Source organism: Xenopus laevis, chromosome 3S, assembly GCF_017654675.1.
Source record: "Xenopus laevis strain J_2021 chromosome 3S, Xenopus_laevis_v10.1, whole genome shotgun sequence".
NCBI classification, from domain to species: domain Eukaryota; kingdom Metazoa; phylum Chordata; class Amphibia; order Anura; family Pipidae; genus Xenopus; species Xenopus laevis.
This window is the reverse complement of record NC_054376.1, coordinates 130617277-130641899: the sequence shown is the minus strand read 5'-3', so window position 1 is coordinate 130641899 and position 24623 is coordinate 130617277. Positions and strand designations below refer to the sequence as shown.

At 47.2% G+C, this 24623-nt stretch overlaps 1 protein-coding gene across 2 annotated transcripts in view; it reads right to left on the bottom strand.

Moving 5' to 3' along the window:
• Window positions 1-23004, bottom strand: part of LOC108703559 (disks large homolog 4) — a 78942-nt gene extending 55938 nt beyond the window's left edge. The window contains exons 1-3 of one of the 2 annotated variants that reach the window (XM_041588988.1): window positions 22959-23004; window positions 22444-22560; window positions 19907-19980 (exon numbers count right to left, since the gene is read on the bottom strand). In XM_041588988.1, the coding sequence (XP_041444922.1) occupies window positions 19907-19980; window positions 22444-22560; window positions 22959-22977 (210 nt within the window). In that variant the 5' untranslated portion in view covers window positions 22978-23004. Of the gene's footprint in view, window positions 1-17042; window positions 17242-19906; window positions 19981-22443; window positions 22561-22958 lie in introns of those variants that run through there. The other variant, XM_018239749.2, reaches the window with a different exon arrangement.
• Window positions 23005-24623: the final 1619 nt, after the last annotated feature.

The window sequence follows — 24623 nt, the reverse complement described above, 5'->3', positions numbered from 1 at the left end:
AGTAGGTTAATTCTGATTTGTTGGAGGTCTCAGTTACTCAATATATTGTGGGAGGGAGTGGGTTAATTCTGGTTTGTTAGAGGTCTCAGTTACTCAATACATTGTGGGAGGGAGTGAGTTAATTCTGATTTGTTGGAGGTCTCAGTTACTCAATACATTGTTGGAGGGAGTGGGTTAATTCTGGTTTGTTGGAGGTCTCATTTACTCAATATATTGTGGAAAGGAGTGGGTTAATTCTGGTTTGTTGGAGGTCTCAGTTAGTCAATATATTGTTGGAGGGAGTGGGTTAATTCTGGTTTGTTGGAGGTCTCAGTTACTCAATACATTGTGGGAGGGAGTGGGTTAATTCTGGTTTGTTGGAGGACTCAGTTACTCAATACATTGTGGGAGGGAGTGGGTTAATTATAGGTCTCAGTTACTCAATACATTGTGGGAGGGAGTGGGTTAATTCTGGTTTGCTGGAGGTCTCAGTTACTCAGTACATTGTGGGAGGGAGTGGGTTAATTCTGGTTTGTTGGAGGTCTCAGTTACTCAATATATTGTGGGAGGGAGTGGGTTAATTATGGTTTGTTGGAGGTCTCAGTTACTCAATACATTGTGGGAGGGAGTAGGTTAATTCTGGTTTGTTGGAGGTCTCAGTTACTCAATACATTGTGGGAGGGAGTAGGTTAATTCTGGTTTGTTGGAGGTCTCAGTTACTCAATACATTGTGGGAGGGAGTGGGTTAATTCTGGTTTGCTGGAGGTCTCAGTTACTCAGTACATTGTGGGAGGGAGTGGGTTAATTCTGGTTTGTTGGCGGTCTCAGTTACTCAATACATTGTGGGAGGGAGTGGGTTAATTCTGGTTTGTTGGAGGTCTCAGTTACTCAATATATTGTGGGAGGGAGTGGGTTAATTATGGTTTGTTGGAGGTCTCAGTTACTCAATACATTGTGGGAGGGAGTGGGTTAATTCTGGTTTGTTGGAGGACTCAGTTACTCAATACATTGTGGGAGGGAGTGGGTTAATTATAGGTCTCAGTTACTCAATACATTGTGGGAGGGAGTGGGTTAATTCTGGTTTGCTGGAGGTCTCAGTTACTCAGTACATTGTGGGAGGGAGTGGGTTAATTCTGGTTTGTTGGAGGTCTCAGTTACTCAATATATTGTGGGAGGGAGTGGGTTAATTATGGTTTGTTGGAGGTCTCAGTTACTCAATACATTGTGGGAGGGAGTAGGTTAATTCTGGTTTGTTGGAGGTCTCAGTTACTCAATACATTGTGGGAGTGAGTGGGTTAATTCTGGTTTGTTGGAGGTCTAAGTTACTCAATACATTGTGGGAGGGAGTGGGTTAATTCTGGTTTGTTGGAGGTCTCTCTTACTCAATATATTGTGGGAGGGAGTGGGTTAATTCTGGTTTGTTGGAGGTCTCAGTTACTCAATATATTGTGGGAGGGAGTGGGTTAATTATGGTTTGTTGGAGGTCTCAGTTAGTCAATATATTGTTGGAGGGAGTGGGTTAATTCTAGTTTGTTGGAGGTCTCAGTTACTCAATACATTGTGGGAGGGAGTGGGTTAATTCTGGTTTGTTGGAGGTCTCAGTTACTCAATACATTGTTGAAGGGAGTGGGTTAATTCTTGTTTGTTGGAGGTCTCAGTTACTCAATACATTGTGGGAGGGAGTAGGTTAATTCTGATTTGTTGGAGGTCTCAGTTACTCAATATATTGTGGGAGGGAGTGGGTTAATTCTGGTTTGTTAGAGGTCTCAGTTACTCAATACATTGTGGGAGGGAGTGAGTTAATTCTGATTTGTTGGAGGTCTCAGTTACTCAATACATTGTTGGAGGGAGTGGGTTAATTCTGGTTTGTTGGAGGTCTCATTTACTCAATATATTGTGGAAAGGAGTGGGTTAATTCTGGTTTGTTGGAGGTCTCAGTTAGTCAATACATTGTTGAAGGGAGTGGGTTAATTCTTGTTTGTTGGAGGTCTCATTTACTCAATATATTGTGGAAAGGAGTGGGTTAATTCTGGTTTGTTGGAGGTCTCAGTTAGTCAATATATTGTTGGAGGGAGTGGGTTAATTCTGGTTTGTTGGAGGACTCAGTTACTCAATACATTGTGGGAGGGAGTGGGTTAATTATAGGTCTCAGTTACTCAATACATTGTGGGAGGGAGTGGGTTAATTCTGGTTTGCTGGAGGTCTCAGTTACTCAGTACATTGTGGGAGGGAGTGGGTTAATTCTGGTTTGTTGGCGGTCTCAGTTACTCAATACATTGTGGGAGGGAGTGGGTTAATTCTGGTTTGTTGGAGGTCTCAGTTACTCCATACATTGTGGGAGGGAGTGGGTTAATTCTGGTTTGTTGGAGGACTCAGTTACTCAATACATTGTGGGAGGAAGTGGGTTAATTCTGGTTTGTTGGAGGTCTCAGTTACTCAATACATTGTGGGAGTGAGTGGGTTAATTCTGGTTTGTTGGAGGTCTAAGTTACTCAATACATTGTGGGAGGGAGTGGGTTAATTCTGGTTTGTTGGAGGTCTCTCTTACTCAATATATTGTGGGAGGGAGTGGGTTAATTCTGGTTTGTTGGAGGTCTCAGTTAGTCAATACATTGTGGGAGGGAGTGGGTTAATTCTGGTTTGTTGGAGGTCTCAGTTACTCAATACATTGTTGGAGGGAGTGGGTTAATTCTGGTTTGTTGGAGGTCTCATTTACTCAATATATTGTGGAAAGGAGTGGGTTAATTCTGGTTTGTTGGAGGTCTCAGTTACTCAATACATTGTGGGAGGGAGTGAGTTAATTCTGGTTTGTTGGAGGTCTCAGTTAGTCAATACATTGTGGGAGGGAGTGAGTTAATTCTGGTTTGTTGGAGGTCTCAGTTAGTCAATACATTGTGGGAGGGAGTGGGTTAATTCAGGTTTGTTGGAGGTCTCAGTTAGTCAATACATTGTGGGAGGGAGTGGGTTAATTCAGGTTTGTTGGAGGTCTCAGTTAGTCAATACATTGTGGGAGGGAGTGGGTTAATTCAGGTTTGTTGGAGGTCTCGTGGATCAATAAGTTGAATGGATTTTCTCAGTGACTCTTATAGGGAATGGGCTGTGAGTAAGTGCAGAGAGTGAGGGGCTCATGTCACAATGGGACGGGGTCTGGCGCTAGTGAAAGACCCCAATGAGCTCATGACTTACTGTCTGAATTAGACTCACTCTCCCAGGGACACAGGGGCTGACACTCTATCCACTCACTGCAGTTATTCTGACAGTTTGACATAACACCAGGCAGTGAGGGGGTCACCATTCTGAGCTCATCAACCGGGGGGTCTCTAGATGTCTCTCATGATCTCAGCCCAGAGCAGTCACAGGAGTAGCACTTTAATCAGACTGTACCAATCAGGCAGCAGTGCAGGGGCTGCAGGAATAGGAATAGCTGGGAACCAGCCTGGGTGTCTCTCCTTAGTTTTGGGGTAGGATGGGGGTGCAGGGAGTTGCGCTGTCTCATGGCTGATAGAGCACATGCACTCAGGTGACGGCTACCACCTTTATGTAACCTCACATGTTCCACAGCCGGGGTGATATCACAGGCGGTGATGATGTCACAATGTGAGTACAGGAAGTAAGCACAGATAAGGTAAGATCCTGAGCACTAAATGAGAGGCAGGGTCTGGCTATTTAAAGGAGATGCAGTATCCATGACAACAGCAGCGTGACATCACACTGACAGAGTGACAACGAGGGGCGTAGGATGGTGGGAGCGGGGGAGGGAGATTTGTAAAGAGAGGAGCGTGGGTAAGAGGAATAGGGACACGAGTCAGAAGAGACACAGGAAAGGAAAATAAGGGAACATGGGGCTCCCCCCGGAAGTGTCCCCTTCCCCCCCACCCACAGTCTCTCCCCTCAGGGACTCTGAGTACAACATCGAGACATCCCCCCCCCCTTCTCTATGGTAATTCACCAGTCCCTCTGCTTCCAGGCATTTCACCCTGCAGAGGGAGGGGCCACTTCTTCTATTTCTGTGTCACCCTGCAGAGGGGGGGAAACTTCTTCTATTTCTGTGTCACCCTGCAGAGGGAGGGGCCACTTCTATTTCTGTGTCAGAGGGAGGGGCAGACTCACAGCTCCTTTTGCCACAACTGTGACTAACAATACTCACCTGGTAAAAATGGGTTCCATTGTTTCCAATGGGGGAAGCTACACACAATTACAGTTTGTTGCATGTTAAGCAATGGAATCAGATTTTGGACAGATGTTGCCTACAAGTCCATTTTATGCTCACAAAGCCCCACCAACATACTCAGCACCCATTGCTGCTGTTGCACAGCCTACCCTCACTGCTGCCCCACCTCAGACACCCACAATTCCCTCCTTGGGGTTACAAGAAGCTGGGACATAGGATGGACTAGACCACTGAATTTGGCCCCTAATAACACAGGTGGGAACACATCTGGTCTATTAAGTTCAGCCCTTTGCCCATAGAATTCCTGTTCTACAGTATACGACCTGAGTTGGGCGAGAGACCGATCAGTACTCAGTTCTCATTATTACTTTCAATCTATCATACAAAGGGCAAATAATCCTTTCAACATGGAGATCAGACCAGTTCCCCGCCCTACACCCAATCATAGAATAGGGCAGTGACCAGTTAGCAGGTTCAACTCATCTGCCTAATAATAAACACAAAATAATGCCCCAAAACTGAAAAAACAACTGCCCCTATTTCTCATAATTACGACCAATGCCCTGTCAATTCTCACAATGGCATCAGTGGTCCTGCTGTGGAAAACTTGGGAATTACCAGTGCCTGGGCTCTTTTGGACCTGGGAACTGCTCAACATCCCGGTCCATATTTGTTCATATACTGGTCCAACTGTTCATATACTGGTCCAACTGTTCATATACAAGTCCAGCCAGTTGTGAAGGAATAAAGAAGAGCAGAACTTTAGCAAAGCCAATGCTCGGGTAACCCAAGTAGCAGTTAACTAGAATATCCACAAGGCATCTCCAAGGCTTGAGCTTGGGGGCAGTCGTGCTTCGTTCCCTGTGTGGGTGGACTTACTGTATAGGCCTGGGGCAGATGGAATCGCTATAAATGTTTTAAAATGTTCTATTTTATCAGTGTCACTGTTCTTATTGCTGCATCAGGTTCAACATTGCGGTAAAGCAGAGAGGCAACACTATCTGGTTGGTCTATTTTTCTACAGCTAGGTGGTGCCACCCTTTGTGATGTCCTAGAGTAGCACCTGCCCTGTTCTCTGGGAAAGGGCCCTATAGAGCCCCTTGATTCTCCCCTATAACAATATGTCTACAACAGCGAGTAGAGGAATGGAAAGAAGTGCTGGTCAGGGCACGGTCATGTTATTTCATTGTAGAAGGTAAAACCCTATTGCCAATATGCAGGTGCATATCTATTGGTCCCTGAAAAAACTGTCCCCGTACTTTGCTCATTGGGTTTGTGAACACTCAATGCCACACACACACAGCACTGCCTCATCTGAATTTGGGTGGTTCCTGAACAATTGGGTCATGGTATGCTGTTCTTGTTTAGAGTTAGACCAAAGTTTTAGTTCTTGGACACTAAGACATTGGGTACATGCTTTCAATGGAGTTCATATATCAGTTGCCTCTTTCCCGAGTGAGACTTCTCAACCTCAAAGGAAAGCCTCCTTGACCTGAAAGAAAAGCCTCCTTGACCTCAAGGAAATTCTCCTTGACCTCAAAGAAATTCTCCTTGACCTCAAAGAAAAGCCTCCTTGACCTCAAAGAAAAGCCTCCTTGACTTTAGAGAAAAGCCTCCTTGACCTCAGAGAAATCCTCATTGACCTCATATAGAAGTCTCCTTGACCTCAGAGAAAAGCCTCCTTGACATCAGATAAAGGCTTCCTTGACTTTAGAAAATGTCTCCTTGACCTCAGAGAAATCCTCCTTGACCTCATATAAAGCCTCCTTGGCCTCAGATAAAAGCCTCCTTGACTTTAGAAAAAGTCTCCTTGACCTCAGAGAAAAGCCTCCTACCCTGGGCACATGTTTCAAACTGCTTTGGAATAGGGACAAAGAAGGAAGAATAAGCAGAAGAGATACAGATGGGGGGAAAGGGGGATATAATGGGGGATGCAGGAGATATATGAACACAGAGAAAGAAGGTCCAGAAGAAGGGGATTGGCCTTTCCCCTAATGGGCATGCCCTGGCAAGTTCCAGGGCGCTATATATATATATATATATATATATATATATATACATATATATATATATAAACACAACCTGATAACATCTTGGAATTTCCCAGGAGGAACTAGAGTGGGTGGTAATACTAAACAGGACAACCTAAAATAAGATGAGCCAAGCCTTTCCATTATCGTTTAACCAATTAAAGTGACAACTTCTGAGACCCTTTAACTGGCAACAATTGTAATATATTGGGTGAGATGGACTATCTGGGGTTCCCACTGGAAATCCTCGCCAATAAAAAAGTCCATGTTCTGGTCCCAATTGCTAAAACTATGGGGGGGTTGTGGGTACACACCTGAGGCCAATTTCAAAAAGTATAAAGCCCTGTCTAAGTAATTCAAGTAAATATACAAGTGCATGTAATTTTGAAACAGGGTTTTTTTGTTACAAAGTTATGATCATAATATTGATAAGCCACCATACCACGTCAAGGTAAAACCCCACATGGTGGTCCCTAATTTATTTATCTTTAGTCATAGTAAAAAAGGTACATTACCTCTCTGTGTAGTAACAATTCTTTATGTAAACATCTCCTGTGCTTTGGTTTCAAACTCTGTGCTAAATCCTCCCCCGCCAACTGCTGAGCGGCTTTTAAGAGGGAGAGACTGCCTTAACCAACGTCCCAATTGCTCCACCATCCATCACAACAGCATGGACATAAGAGCATTGCCTTAAAACCATTTCATCTCTGAAGTTCAGCCATACAGGCCAGCGCTGGGAGTTTTTGAACCCTCACTTTTTCACCTACTAGAAGTCAATGAGGAGGTTCCCCCAAGAGTCCTTAGCAATCAGGCTTTTCTAGACCCATGTGGGTGGAACCAACCACATAAAAGAGCTCCCATCACTTTCTAAATGCTTAAACCTTTGGCTCATGAACATGTGGCCACTATGGAGGACAAGCCAAACGTGTGCCATGGCCAACAAGCCAATGAACAACACTTCTGTGAAGTGGTCCTACTGTGTCACAATGAGTTCTAGGTGGGCTTTGGACCATACAACACCACAAATATACCCACAGATCCAATGACACAAGTCAGGCAGTCGCAGCAACTGGTCAGGACCTTCTCATTCCTAAGCAACAAGTCCAATAAGGATGTTCTAACTCTACATGTTGTCCCTCTAGATGTTGTCCCTCTACATGACCATGATCTCCAGCACCAGGGGATGTGATCCACTCGATGAGCTTCAAGACTCCATTTAAGGACCCTCAGCCAATATTGCAATGTCCCTTCAGAGGAGAAACTTCTTTTCACACTGAGAGGGAAAGTTCTGCTTTTTCACTTCAACAATTAGAATTTTCTTAATGATTTCTAAATAATTTGGCCTTTCTCTTCACCCTCTTTCCATCTGAAAACGACCTACTTGTTTGGGTCCTGAGCTTGGGATCCAAAACTCACACTGACTGCAAAGCTCCAGTTGCTCTTCTTCCCATTCTATTAGGCACTCTCCAGTTCATCTTCTTGGCTTGCTGACTGGTTGCTAGGGTAATAAAGCCCTATAAAACAGATGGTTGCATTTCTAAGCCTGAAACTTGCAGAAGTAATAATATTATATTATATATTAATAACACCCCAAAACATAAAAAACTTAAGACTAATTGCAAATTGTTATTGCACTTTCAACTGCCACCTCTACAGTTGGGGAGAAATCACCCTACAAGGGTAGAGGCATCCTCACGCCCTGCAGGGGGAGGGACTTACAGCCCTGTCTGTGTCACTGTATCACCCTGCAGGGGGAGGGACTCTCCTTCTGTCTGTATCACTGTATCACCCTGCAGGGGGAGGGACTCTCCTTCTGTCTGTGTCACTGTATCACCCTGCAGGGGGAGGGACTCTCCTTCTGTCGGTATCACCCTGCAGGGGGAGGGACTCTCCTTCTGTCTGTGTCACGGTATCACCCTGCAGGGGGAGGGACTCTTCTTCTGTCGGTATCACCCTGCAGGGGGAGGGACTCTCCTTCTGTCTGTGTCACGGTATCACCCTGCAGGGGGAGGGACTCTTCTTCTGTCTGTGTCACTGTATCACCCTGCAGGGGGAGGGACTCTCCTTCTGTCGGTATCACCCTGCAGGGGGAGGGACTCTCCTTCTGTCTGTGTCACGGTATCACCCTGCAGGGGGAGGGACTCTTCTTCTGTCTGTGTCACTGTATCACCCTGCAGGGGGAGGGACTCTCCTTCTGTCTGTGTCACTGTATCACCCTGCAGGGGGAGGGGCTCTCCTTCTATCTGTGTCACTGTATCACCCTGCAGGGGGAGGGACTCTCCTTCTGTCTGTTTCACTGTATCACCCTGCAGGGGGCGGGACTCTCCTTCTGTCTGTGTCACTGTATCACCCTGCAGGGGGAGGGACTCTCCTTCTGTCTGTGTCACTGTATCACCATGCAGGGGGAGGGACTCTCCTTCTGTCTGTGTCACTGTATCACCCTGCAGGGGGAGGGATTCTCCTTCTGTCTGTGTCACTCTATCACCCTGCAGGGGGAGGGACTCTCCTTCTGTCGGTATCACCCTGCAGGGGGAGGGACTCTCCTTCTGTCTGTGTCACGGTATCACCCTGCAGGGGGAGGGACTCTTCTTCTGTCTGTGTCACTGTATCACCCTGCAGGGGGAGGGACTCTCCTTCTGTCTGTGTCACTGTATCACCCTGCAGGGGGAGGGGCTCTCCTTCTGTCTGTGTCACTGTATCACCCTGCAGGGGGAGGGACTCTCCTTCTGTCTGTTTCACTGTATCACCCTGCAGGGGGCGGGACTCTCCTTCTGTCTGTGTCACTGTATCACCCTGCAGGGGGAGGGACTCTCCTTCTGTCTGTGTCACTGTATCACCCTGCAGGGGGAGGGACTCTCCTTCTGTCTGTGTCACTGTATCACCCTGCAGGGGGAGGGGCTCTCCTTCTGTCTGTGTCACTGTATCACCCTGCAGGGGGAGGGACTCTCCTTCTGTCTGTGTCACTGTATCACCCTGCAGCGGGAGGGACTCTCCTTCTGTCTGTGTCACAGTATCACCCTGCAGGGGGAGGGACTCTTCTTCTGTCTGTATCACCCTGCAGGGGGAGGGACTCTCCTTCTGTCTGTGTCACTGTATCACCCTGCAGGGGGCGGGACCTATATCCCATTTCATCAAAAACAAAAAATTATGTGATAATATTTTCTCTATTCCTTCATTTATCTCTTCCTCAGTTACAGTAATTAATTTGTTTCACATTTTAAATGTAATTAGTGAGACCTGTGGAATTCACAGAAAGAAACCCAGGAGAGAAAGAGAGAGTGAAGGAGGAATATAAATGGATAATCGTGGGAGTATTTCTGCTTTTCTCTGTAACATTCTCTTCTTATTCCTGTGTCTCCTGTCTGTGTCCCAAATGCAGGAAATATCACAATATTAAAGTGAAGAGACGCTGCCCTGTACCCCCAAAATAACTACCCCTACTGTCCTATAGTATAAATGGGATATATGGGGAGACTGTGTCCTATACACTGACACACACACACTATAACTGTCCTATAGTATAAATGGGATATATGGGGAGACTGTATCCTATACACTGACACACACACACACTATAACTGTCCTATAGTATAAATGGGATATATGGGGAGACTGTATCCTATACACTGACACACACACTATAACTGTCCTATAGTATAAATGGGATATATGGGGAGACTGTATCCTATACACTGACACACACACACACTATAACTGTCCTATAGTATAAATGGGATATATGGGGAGACTGTATCCTATACACTGACACACACACTATAACTGTCCTATCGTATAAATGGGATATATGGGGAGACTGTATCCTATACACTGACACACACACTATAACTGTCCTATCGTATAAATGGGATATATGGGGAGACTGTGTCCTATACACTGACACACACACACACTATAACTGTCCTATAGTATAAATGGGATATATGGGGAGACTGTATCCTATACACTGACACACACACACTATAACTGTCCTATAGTATAAATGGGATATATGGGGAGACTGTATCCTATACACTGACACACACACTATAACTGTCCTATAGTATAAATGGGATATATGGGGAGACTGTATCCTATACACTGACACACACACACACTATAACTGTCCTGTAGTATAAATGGGATATATGGGGAGACTGTATCCTATACACTGACACACACACTATAACTGTCCTATCGTATAAATGGGATATATGGGGAGACTGTATCCTATACACTGACACACACACTATAACTGTCCTATCGTATAAATGGGATATATGGGGAGACTGTGTCCTATACACTGACACACACACACACTATAACTGTCCTATAGTATAAATGGGATATATGGGGAGACTGTATCCTATACACTGACACACACACACTATAACTGTCCTATAGTATAAATGGGATATATGGGGAGACTGTATCCTATACACTGACACACACACTATAACTGTCCTATAGTATAAATGGGATATATGGGGAGACTGTGTCCTATACACTGACACACACACACACTATAACTGTCCTATCGTATAAATGGGATATATGGGGAGACTGTGTCCTATACACTGACACACACACACACTATAACTGTCCTATAGTATAAATGGGATATATGGGGAGACTGTATCCTATACACTGACACACACACACACTATAACTGTCCTATAGTATAAATGGGATATATGGGGAGACTGTATCCTATACACTGACACACACACCACTATAACTGTCCTATAGTATAAATGGGATATATGGGGAGACTGTATCCTATACACTGACACACACACACACACTATAACTGTCCTATAGTATAAATGGGATATATGGGGAGACTGTGTCCTATACACTGACACACACACACACTATAACTGTCCTATAGTATAAATGGGATATATGGGGAGACTGTGTCCTATACACTGACACACACACACACTATAACTGTCCTATAGTATAAATGGGATATATGGGGAGATTGTGTCCTATACACTGACACACACACACACACACACTATAACTGTCCTATAGTATAAATGGGATATATGGGGAGACTGTATCCTATACACTGACACACACACACTATAACTGTCCTATAGTATAAATGGGATATATGGGGAGACTGTATCCTATACACTGACACACACACACACACACACTATATACTGTCCTATAGTATAAATGGATATATGGGGAGACTGTATCCTATACACTGACACACACACACTATAACTGTCCTATAGTATAAATGGGATATATGGGGAGACTGTGTCCTATACACTGACACACACACTATAACTGTCCTATAGTATAAATGGGATATATGGGGAGACTGTATCCTATACACTGACACACACACACACTATAACTGTCCTATAGTATAATGGGATATATGGGGAATTGTGTACCTATACACTGACACACACACACTATAACTGTCCTATAGTATAAATGGGATATATGGGGAGACTGTATCCTATACACTGACACACACACACACACTATAACTGTCCTATAGTATAAATGGGATATATGGGGAGACTGTATCCTATACACTGACACACACACACTATAACTGTCCTATAGTATAAATGGGATATATGGGGAGACTGTGTCCTATACACTGACACACACACCCTATAACTGTCCTATAGTATAAATGGGATATATGGGGAGACTGTGTCCTATACACTGACACACACACACACTATAACCCTATGTACCAGTGGGTATAGGCAGGTGTTGGGTATAGAGATGCCTTGGTACAGATTAGAGATGCAATGAATCCACTATTTGGAATTCAGCCAAATGCAGCACAGAATCGGAATCCTAATTTGCATATGCAAATTAGGGGCAGGAAAGGATAAAGTGGAAAAAAATCTTCTTTTGAGTCGTAAAGTCATGTGATATCCCTACCACCCTAATTTACATGTGCAAATTAGGATTCGGATCCGGTTCGGCCAGGCACAAGGATTCAGCTGAATCTTAATCCTGCCGACAAAGGCCGAATCCCAAACCTAATCGTGGATTCGGTGCACCCCTAGTACAGATTGAGTTGCACTTTGCCCCTCTTGCACCTCGTGCTTCATGCAAGTGGCACCCCCACATTATAGAGAAAGAGAAGTCAATAGAAATAAACCTGTAGTAACATAAAGTGAGTAGTACGATCTCTAACACATTATACAATGAGAGCAGTGGGTACTGGCAACTCTGCACATTGTTGTGACTGCAAGAGCTGCTACCCCATTCATATCATACAGAGATCGACTGAATACCCGCACCATCAGCTCATTATAAAGTGAGAGACAGAGGTTGCTTGAACCCTGAATGCACTATACAATGGGATCATATGGTATTGGCACCCCATCATCTTATATAGTGAGAACAGTGGGTACTGGAACCCTCTTGAAATAAATGGGTAGAAGCCCATTAAGTCTGGACTGACAGCTACAGCAGCCACTTCCAGACCTGACCTGGGCACATTATACAGAAAGAGAAAGAGAGTACTGCTATTCCAAGCTCATAATACAGGGAGAGCAGTGGGTAAAAGCACCTCAAGAACATAAGGGATCAGACATTATCGGCACCCCAGAAGAATAGAATGGTGAGAGCAGTAGGTATTGGTACCTGCAACACATTACACAGCCATTGGCTAAAGGTACATTAGCCATGAAGAGGCAGCAAGTGCTGACATCCCAAGAACATTATACAGTGAGAGACGGAGTAGGGGTACGCCAAGAACATTATAGAATATACAGTGATCACAAAGAGTATCGGCATTCCTGGACTTTATACATTGAAAACCCTCAACACATGATATATTGAGAAACTGCAAATGTTGCAAACTGGCAACTTTGGCACAATATGAAGTGAGAGCAGAGGGTACTGGAACCACAAAGACATTATACAGTAAGAGATATGCACACTGACAACCTCAGCGCAATAAAAAGTGAGGGCAGAGGGTACTGGCACCATAGGCACATTATACAGTGAGAGACACATATCGGCAACCCATGCACAATAAAAAGTGAGGGCAGAGGGTACTGGCACCATAGGCACATTATACAGTGAGAGACACATATCGGCAACCCATGCACAATAAAAAGTGAGGGCAGAGGGTACTGGCACAACAGGTATATTATACAGTGAGAGACATGCATATTGGCAACCCCTACACAATAAAAAGTGAGGGCAGAGTATACTGGCACAACAGGTATATTATACAGTGAGAGACATGCATTCTGGCAACCCCTGCACAATAAAAAGTGAGGGCAGAGTATACTGGCACAACAGGTATATTATACAGTGAGAGACATGCATATTGGCAACCCCTACACAATAAAAAGTGAGAGCAGAGAGTACTGGCCCCATAGGCAAATTATACAGTGAGAGACATGCATATTGGCAACCCCTACACAATAAAAAGTGAGAGCAGAGGGTACTGGCACAACAGGTATATTATACAGTAAGAGACATGCATAATGGCAACCCCTGCACAATAAAAAGTGAGAGCAGAGTGTACTGACACCATAGGAACATTATACAGTGAGAGACATGCATATTGGCAACCCCTACACAATAAAAAGTGAGAGCAGAGAGTACTGGCCCCATAGGCAAATTATACAGTGAGAGACACATATCGGCAACCCATGCACAATAAAAAGTGAGGGCAGAGGGTACTGGCACAACAGGTATATTATACAGTGAGAGACATGCATATTGGCAACCCCTACACAATAAAAAGTGAGGGCAGAGTATACTGGCACAACAGGTATATTATACAGTGAGAGACATGCATTCTGGCAACCCCTGCACAATAAAAAGTGAGGGCAGAGTATACTGGCACAACAGGTATATTATACAGTGAGAGACATGCATATTGGCAACCCCTACACAATAAAAAGTGAGAGCAGAGGGTACTGGCACAACAGGTATATTATACAGTAAGAGACATGCATAATGGCAACCCCTGCACAATAAAAAGTGAGAGCAGAGTGTACTGACACCATAGGAACATTATACAGTGAGAGACATGCATACTGGCAACCCCTGCACAATAAAAAGTGAGGGTAGAGTGGACTGGCCCCATAGCCACATTATACAGTGAGAGACATGCGTATTGGCAACCCCTGCACAATAAAAAGTGAGAGCAGCGTGTACTGGCCCCATAGCCACATTATACAGTGAGAGACATGCATATCGGCAACCCCTGCACAATAAAAAGTGAGAGCAGAGTGTACTGGCCCCATAGCCACATTATACAGTGAGAGACATGCATACTGGCAACCCCTGTACAATAAAAAGTGAGAGCAGAGTGAACTGGCTCCATAGCCACATTATACAGTGAGAGACATGAGTATTGGCAAACCCTGCACAATAAAAAGTGAGAGCAGAGTGTACTGACACCATAGGAACATTATACAGTGAGAGACATGCATATTGGTTACCCCAACGCAATAAAAAGTGAGAGCAGAGTGTACTGGCACCATAGCCACATTATACAGTGAGAGACATGCATACTGGCAACCCCTGCACAATAAAAAGTGAGGGCAGAGTGTACTGGCACCACAGGTACATTATACAGTGATAGGTGTGCATATTGGCAACCCATGAGAAATAGGAGGAGTTATAGGGAGGGTTATATGGAGAAATAGGAGGAGTTATATGGAGGGGTATATGGAGCAGGAGTTATAGGGAGGAGTATATGGAGCAGTAGGAGGAGTTATAGGGAGGGGTATATGGAGCAATAGGAGGAGTTATAGGGAGGGGTATATGGAGCAGTAGGAGGAGTTATAGGGAGGGGTATATGGAGCAGGAGGAGGGATTATAGGGAGGGGTATATGGAGCAATAGGAGGGGATATAGGGAGGGTTATATGGAGGAGTAGGAGGAGTTATAGGGAGGGGTATATGGAGCAGTAGGAGGAGTTATAGGGAGGGTTATATGGAGCAGTAGGAGGAGTTATAGGGAGGGGTATATGGAGCAATAGGAGTTATAGGGAGGGATATATGGAGCAGTATGAGGAGTTATAGGGAGGGGTATATGGAGCAATAGGAGGAGTTATAGGAAGGGGTATATGGAGCAGTAGGAGGAGTTATAGGGAGGGGTATATGGAGCAATAGGAGTTATAGGGAGGGGTATATGGAGCAGTATGAGGAGTTATAGGGAGGGGTATATGGAGCAATAGGAGGAGTTATAGGAAGGGGTATATGGAGCAGTAGGAGGAGTTATAGGGAGGGGTATATGGAGCAGAAGGAGTTATAGGGAGCAATAAGGGTAGGTAACATTTAAGAATACACGGATTGACAAATACAACTCAGCACACATTTTAGCCATAGAACATAGACACAAGCAGGTAGGGGATACTGGAATGAGGGTGAGCCTCCCAATATTAGGAATAATAAAAGAATAATATTTCTGCACATTTTGCCAGACTGGTGTGAATTGCCGGTGGAGTGTGGATGAACAACTACACACTTATACACACACTTATACACACACTTATACACACACTTATACACACACTTATACACACACTTATACAGTATGACACAGGCACATCTCTGGCAGTAGAAACGTTGGCTCCATTACAGCACATCAGTAAGTGTGAGAAGCCCAGCCTTGACTACACACACACAGTTGTATACAGACACAGTGCCTACTCCCTTTGCTACAATTGTGAGTCGAGTGTGTTATATATATGTGTGTGTGTGATGTACAGACACAGGTAGTTACAGGCTCCCTGCAGCCAAGTGTTACTGCCTCAATGATTGTCAGCTCCCTGCACCTCTGCTCTACCTGCCACATCTCCCCACTAACTGCCACTTACCTGCCACAACCCCCCATTAACTGCCTCTTACCTGCCACATCTCCCCACTAACTGCCACTTACCTGCCACAACCCCCCATTAACTGCCTCTTACCTGCCACATCTCCCCACTAACTGACACTTACCTGCCAAATCTCCCCACTAACTGACACTTACCTGCCATATCCCCCCACTAACTGACACTTACCTGCCACAACCCTCCACTAACTGCCTCTTACCTGCCACATCTCCCCACTAACTGACACTTACCTGCCATATCCCCCCACTAACTGCCACTTACCTGCCACAACCCCCCACTAACTGCCACTTACCTGCCACATCTCCCCACTAACTGACACTTACCTACCACATCTCCCCACTAACTGCCACTTACCTGCCACATCTCCTCACTGCTATTAACTCACCATATTTTCCCATTGCCAAGAATGTGCCATATGAGAGCCGATGTGGCTATAAGCACAAGCAGGTCTGGTGGCCCCACTGACAGAGGACACACAAAGGCCTGATGTGAGTAGCCCCCGGTGTGTAGCCCCTGCATTGCTCTATTGCTGCTGAAGCCCCAGCCCTGACACAATCCCCACATACACTATTGCTCTCAGTCGCTGCATATAAATCCACTAGCCAAGCTGCCATTGTATAGACACACACTGTACAGCTGCCACTTATTACACACACAGGCAGATAACATGGAAATAGAAGTAATGAGCACTATGTGTATATGTGTATATGTGTATATGTGTATATGTAGCAATGATGTATGTGTGGCTTTGTATATAATGTATCTGTTACACAACTGCCTTTGTTCTTGGTTCTAATTATCAGCTGTGTGTTTCATTGTGTGTCTGTACTGGGGCATGTGTGTATATGTGTCTCTATATATGTGTGTGTATATCTGTGTGTGTCTATATATATATGTGTGTGTGTGTGTGTGTGTGCCTATAGAATAAATTCATATGCAGTCGCTCAGTCATGAGTGTACAGGTGAGTGTGAGTTGTACAGTGGATGTGAGTGTGAGTGGAGGGAGCGATTACCTTGGTGGTGACAATACACAGACAGTCCATGGCCCCGGTGCTGTAAGTGTCGCTGCTGCAGCTCCTTCTCCTCCTCCTCCTCCTCCCCGGGGCCCGGCCGCCTCTCTCTCTCCGCTCTCGGTGACACTGGGGGACTGGGAGGGAAGAGGCGCTGCAGCTGCTGGAGGGAGAGATGCGGGGAAGGAGCGGGGGGAGGGGACGCACGGAGCCCACGCGATACTCTCACTGCTGCTGCTTCTTCTTCTCTTCCACTCGCTCTTACTCACCCGCAGCCTCAGTCTCAGTCGCACAGTCGCACCGATAGGAGAAGGGGGACAGGTACACGGGGGGATGGGTTTGGGGGGACAGGTGAGAGATGTGGGGGCAGAGATTGCGGCGAGCAGTTACCGTGGGGTCGGGCCCGGTGAGGTCGTGTCGGGGTCGGGGCTGTAGGGAGGTCACAGACTATAGGGGGAGACACATGGGACAACAAGCGGCTGTACAGTAATGGGGGGCAATGACTGCGGGTATTAGTCTTAATCACTCACACACAGTCACATACACAGTCAGAGAGAGTGGGAGAGAGTCACAGAGAGAGTCACAGAGAGAGTGGGAGAGAGTCACTGAGAGAGAGTCACAGAGAGAATGGGAGAGAGTCACAGAGAGAATGGTTGGGAGAGTCACAGAGTGGGTGAGAGTCACACAGAGTGGGTTGGAGATTCACAGATAGAGTGGGAGAGAGTCACACAGAGAGTGGGTGGGAGAGTCACAGAGAGAGTGGGTGAGAGTCGCAGAGAGAGTGGGTGGGAGAATCGAAGAGAGAGTGGATGGGAGAGTCACAGAGAGAGTGGGTAGGAGTCACAGAGAGAGTGGGTGAGACTGACAGAGAGTGGGTGAGAGTCACAGAGAGAGTGGGTGAGAGTCACAGAGAGAGTGGGTGAGAGTCACAGAGAGAGTGGGTGGGAGAGTCACAGAGAGAGTGGGTGAGAGTCACAGAGAGAGTGGGTGGGAGAGTCACAGAGAGAGTGGGTGAGAGTCACAGAGAGAGTGGGTGAGAGTCACAGAGAGAGTGGGTGGGAGAGTCACAGAGAGAGTGGGTGAGAGTCACAGAGAGAGTGGGTGAGAGTCACAGAGAGAGTGGGTGGGAGAGTCACAGAGAGAGTGGGTGGGAGAGTCACAGAGAGAGTGGGTGAGAGTCAGAGAGAGTGGGTGGGAGAGTCACAGAGAGAGTGGGTGAGAGTCACAGAGAGAGTGGGATATGAGTGAAATTGGGCAGGAGCAGAATTCACAGTTGGCACCACCCTAGGCACCCGCTCACCACCCTCTTTCTTCCATGAGTGGCGCATGCACAGGGCAGTCTTTATACCAATAGGAAGAGAGTGCTAGCTCTTCAGCTCAGACGCCAGATTTAGCCACAAGTGTCAGTGTTGTGAGGATGGGGGAATTGTGTTATCGGAGACATAGTGGGTGCAAGGAACTTGAGCTGCCCATACATGTTGAGATTTATAAAAGATCAGATCCTGATTGTGAGACCACGATTTTCTCACAACGATCGTACGAATTTACCATCAACTAAAAAGACCAGGAATTTGTCAGGAAAACAAAGGGGAGCTGCAGACATAGATACACTGGGACCCACAAAGATTTATTAACCTGCCCGTCAATTTCCTGACAGATGTCGGCCGAAAAATCATAAGATGTACGATCATTTGAATCCCACTAACCGCACGATAATTTTGAAGGATTGGTCGGACTTCCCTAAAATTGGTCAAGAAGAATCGTCGCGTCTATGGGGAGCTTTACACCCAGCAGACAGTTATTAGCAGCAAGTCTAGACCCCCCATGTAGTCTCCTCAATCCCTGACCCTCCCTGTCACAGGGGGGCCCCAGCCACTTACTGCCCTCCCACTATTAACCCCACCCAGTCTGGGCACCCGAATATACTGGCAGCACAATGAAGTGCCACATACTTCTCTTGCCCTCATGGATCCGGGGCTTAAATGACCAATTGGAACCTTGAGCTGAGCACCCCCAGTTTAGTAGATGCAGGATATAATTGTAGGTGGGACCTGCCCTCTCATAATTTCATCTTTTGCTTGTTTTTCATTGAACCCAATGACTTCTCTTCTGGTGCCAGAGCCTGGGGGTGCAGAGGATCAAGGAGCTGCTTCTTTTACACCGGGGCCCCTCACCCATTCCCTCCAGTACCTACAACATTCACAATACGGCAACATTACAAGAGTGGGTCAGGCCCAGATATAATTGAGTGTCAGCACAGTAGACCAGGTTGGAGAGGGAATATTAGCACGTGGGGCCCCTGTTAGTCTCCCCTTTAATCCCCAGTTCCTATAAACCCCACATGACTAGTGAGCAGGTGTTTCAGTTACATGCTGCAGACTGCACTGCCCACTAGTTACCCCGGGCCTGTAATTCAAACGAGTGGGGAGCGGTGAGTGTAAGCTCTTGCACAGATCTCAGCCGGGTGCTGCAGGGTGCATAGTGACTGACACGTGTAGGGTGCAATCCAGGCACAGACATACTGCAGACTGTGGGCTAAACTAATATGTCCTGCAAGCCACACAATTATACATGCAGCATGCGGATTTCCTCTAGGGCTGGGATTAAAGGGGTGAGGCAGCAATTCTCCCAGTGTATATTGTTGCACCCCAGCACCTCTCCTGAGTCACAAACAAGCCACAAACACAATGTACACAGCCAAACTGCATGGGGCCAGTAACACATTAACCCCTCCACTGCCATCTCATCCAGCCTGGCCCCAACTCCCACTGATTTCACCCACAGTGTGGGATAAGCCTGTGCCCCTGGAATTGCCCCCCCCAGAGGTATTTCCCATGGCAATTTACTGGGCTACAGCCCCCCCTTACCTTCTGTCTGGGCAGCCGCCTCACGGAAACTACAGGGGGGCAGCTCAGCATCAGCTCATAATATTCCTGTATATCTGGGGGAGAAAGAGTTGGGGTTACGATTGCCCCAGATCTTAACACTCGTACACCCCTCAACTTATACATGTGGTACAGCCGCAGCTCCAATTAAACCACCTCTCCCCATGCACCCCACTCTCTTACACCTCTCCCCATGCACCCCACTCTCTCACACCTCTCCCCATGTACCCCACTCTCTTACACCTCTCCCCATGTACCCCACTCTCCTATACCTCTCCCCATGTACCCCACTCTCTCACACCTCTCCCCATGTACCCCACTCTCTCACACCTCTCCCCATGCACCCCACTCTCTCACACCTCTCCCCATGTACCCCACTCTCTTACACCTCTCCCCATGTACCCCACTCTCCTATACCTCTCCCCATGTACCCCACTCTCTCACACCTCTCCCCATGCACCCCACTCTCTTACACCTCTCCCCATGCACCCCACTCTCTCACACCTCTCCCCATGTACCCCACTCTCTTACACCTCTCCCCATGCACCCCACTCTCTTACACCTCTCCCCATGTACCCCACTCTCCTATACCTCTCCCCATGTACCCCACTCTCTCACACCTCTCCCCATGTACCCCACTCTCTCACACCTCTCCCCATGCACCCCACTCTCTTACACCTCTCCCCATGCACCCCACTCTCCTATACCTCTCCCCATGCACCCCACTCTCTCACACCTCTCCCCATGCACCCCACTCTCTTACACCTCTCCCCATGCACCCCACTCTCTCACACCTCTCCCCATGCACCCCACTCTCTTACACCTCTCCCCATGTACCCCACTCTCTTACACCTTTACACATGTACCCCACTTTCTTACACCTCTCCCCATGCACCCCACTCTCTTACACCTCTCCCCATGTACCCCACTCTCTCACACCTCTCCCCATGTACCCCACTCTCTTAAACCTCTCCACATGTACCCCACTTTCTTACACCTCTCCCCATGTACCCCATACACCTCTCCCCATGTACCCCACTCTCTTACACCTCTCCCCATGTACCCCACTCTCTCACACCTCTCCCATGCACCCCACTCTCTTACACCTCTCCCCCAGGCACCCCACTCTCTTACACCTCTCCCCATGTACCCACTCTCTCACACCTCTCCCCATGCACCCCACTCTCTTACACCTCTCCCCATGCACCCCACTCTCTTACACCTCTCCCCATGTACCCCACTCTCTCACACCTCTCCCCATGTACCCCACTCTCTTAAACCTCTCCACATGTACCCCACTTTCTTACACCTCTCCCCATGTACCCCATACACCTCTCCCCATGTACCCCACTCTCTTACACCTCTCCCCATGCACCCCACTCTCTTACACCTCTCCCCATGCACCCCACTCTCTTACACCTCTCCCCAGGCACCCCACTCTCTTACACCTCTCCCCATGTACCCCACTCTCTCACACCTCTCCCCATGCACCCCACTCTCTTACACCTCTCCCCATGCACCCCACTCTCTCACACCTCTCCCCATGCACCCCACTCTCTTACACCTCTACCCATGTACCCCACTCTTTTACACCTCTCCACATGCACCCCACTCTCTCACACCTCTCCCCATGCACTCCACTCTCTTACACCTCTCCCCATGTACCCCACTCTCTTACACCTCTCCACATGTACCCCACTTTCTTACACCTCTCCCCATGCACCCCACTCTCTTACACCTCTCCCCAGGCACCCCACTCTCTCACACCTCTCCCCATGCACCCCACTCTCTTACACCTCTCCCCATGCACCCCACTCTCTTACACCTCTCCCCATGTACCCCACTCTCTCACACCTCTCCCCATGCACTCCACTCTCTTACACCTCTCCCCATGCACCCCACTCTCTTACACCTCTCCCCATGTACCCCACTCTCTTACACCTCTCCACATGTACCCCACTTTCTTACACCTCTCCCCATGCACCCCACTCTCTTACACCTCTCCCCAGGCACCCCACTCTCTTACACCTCTCCCCATGTACCCCACTCTCTCACACCTCTCCCCATGTACCCCACTCTCTTAAATCTCTCCACATGTACCCCACTTTCTTACACCTCTCCCCATGTACCCCACTCTCTTACACCTCTCCCCATGCACCCCACTCTCTTACACCTCTCCCCATGCACCCCACTCTCTTACACCTCTCCCCAGGCACCCCACTCTCTTAAACCTCTCCCCATGTACCCCACTCTCTCACACCTCTCCCCATGCACCCCACTCTCTTACGCCTCTCCCCATGCACCCCACTCTCTCACACCTCTCCCCATGCACCCCACTCTCTTACACCTCTCCCCATGCACCCCACTCTCTCACACCTCTCCCCATGCACCCCACTCTCTTACACCTCTCCCCATGCACCCCACTCTCTCACACCTCTCCCCATGCACCCCACTCTCTTACACCTCTCCCCATGCACCCCACTCTCTTACACCTCTCCCCATGCACCCCACTCTCTTACCCAGTAAAGCCTGAAACAAGTTGCTCTGAAAGACGTTGATGAGAGTCTCGGTTCTGACATAGAGATTGGACTCGTGGCTGAGAATGGGCTCCATGAGCTGCAGCAAAGTCACTGTATCTGCCGGGGGAAATAATCACATACTGAGACAGCACCAGAATTGTCCCCTAAATTCCTTTATAGGGACCCCAAAATACAGCAACAGCACATGAACAGTCTATTACACAAAATCCACAACATAAACTTCCCCCGACAGTTGAGCTCCTCACCCCCTTTGCCCTTTCTGAACCCCAATCCCCATAGAATAAGATTTTTGATACCCTACGCCCCCGGCATACAGCATGAATCTCTGCTCTTCCTACTGATTCCTATTGAGGCTCCCCTTCCCATCCAAGGGGAACAGTGACAGCACCCGGGGTCCCAGCCCTGCTCTTGGGGTCCCAGCCTTTTGGACTATAAGGTGTTTTGGGGTGTGACGCTGGGGCGGGAGAAGGAGGAAGGAGGCTGCAGGGAGGTACCTTGCTTTTTAGCAGACATTGCTTCTCTCTGGGACTCGCTGTAATCCTTTAATCCCCCAGGAAAATCTGGGCCCCTAATCCCATTATCCCGGATTGTGGCCCCGTGGCCTTCTGGGTAATGTGGTCCAACTCCCGTGACCCTGTGAGACTACAACACTGATGGGAGGTGGAAGGGCTTCTCTGGAGCATAGGGTGGGCCTATACACTGTGCAGGGGGTTACATTTCTGCCATGGGGTGGGGTATTAGGGTGTTTTATGTCCTTTTTATATGTGGGGCCCTTTATTAGTCTGTTCCCCAGTAGTTCTACCCTATCTTTGTGCCCCCTAGAGAGTGAGGGCAGAAGCCATTTTGGGAAGACCCCAATGTTGTTGGGATTGTGGGAGATGCAGGAGGGCCGCAAGCTGCACATGCTGATCCTGATTAGTACAATAGTAATGCAGGATTATTAATACATATACAATATAATGCTGGGGCCCCGGGGCCCGTGCCACATGTATGTAATAGGGGCTCAGCCGGAGTATAAGGAACAGGGACCCCAGGGATGGACACAGCGGGCAGGGAGTTTCTGGGAGTTAATAGAACATCATTGTGGCACTGGCACCATGCCCACCAGCTGATTGGCCAGATGCCATGCGAGGTTGCTGTGTGCATTAATAATAACTATTATTAATAATAATAATAATAATATTCATAGTGTTTATTCCTTTTCTACTAATAGAAGGGTCAGCTGCCCCCGGGCACAATGACTGTCAGTCACCAGCAGAGAGCGCCAGGGAGCACTGGCAATTTGATATCACGTTGTACACTGGACTACAACTCCCAGCATGCTCCTTTGGCCAGACATCTTCTTAAAGGGGCTGTTCACCTTTGAGTTAACTCTTAGTACGATGTAGAGAGGGATAGTCTGAGACAATTTGTAATTGGTTTTCATTTTTTATTATTTGTGGTTTAACTTTTTATTCAGCAGCTCTCCAGTTTGTAATTTCAGCCCTCTGGTTGCTAGGGTTCCAAACTACCCTAGCAACCATGCTGGAGTCTGGGATATGAATAGGAGAGGGACTGAATAAAAAGATTAGGAATAAAAAGTAACAATAATAATACATGTGTATCCTTACAGAGCATTTGTTTTTTAGATGGGGTCAGTGACCCCCATTTGACAGCTGGAAAGAGTCAGAAAAAAAGGTACATAATCTAACATGTATATAAAATAATGAAGACCAATTGAAAGGTTGCGACAAATTGGCCATTCTATTACACACTAAAAGTTAAATGGCAGAATGAAGGATGAGACACTCATACTGTATATTATATATTGGGATGGGGACAGTGAGTAGCAGTGGATACGGCAGGTAAATAAATACAGGACCAGGTGTGGGTGTGGCTAAACCTAATTAGACACGCCCACAATTCTAGCTCCACCTACAGAGGTGCAAGAGAATGCTGATACAACATACAGTAACTGACATCAGGGTTGCCAGGTTGGAGGGTTTCCAGACAAATTGGGCTACTAATTTAAAGCCCGGGCGGGTTTTGGAAAGTACAAACTAGCCAAGCTACAGATTTGGGCTACTGTTTGGGCCTTTGGCTGGTTTGCACTTTGGAAACCAAAGTTTTTTGGTGCCAAGCCGGTGACTCCCAGTGCATGTTGGGTCATGTAGTTTTTG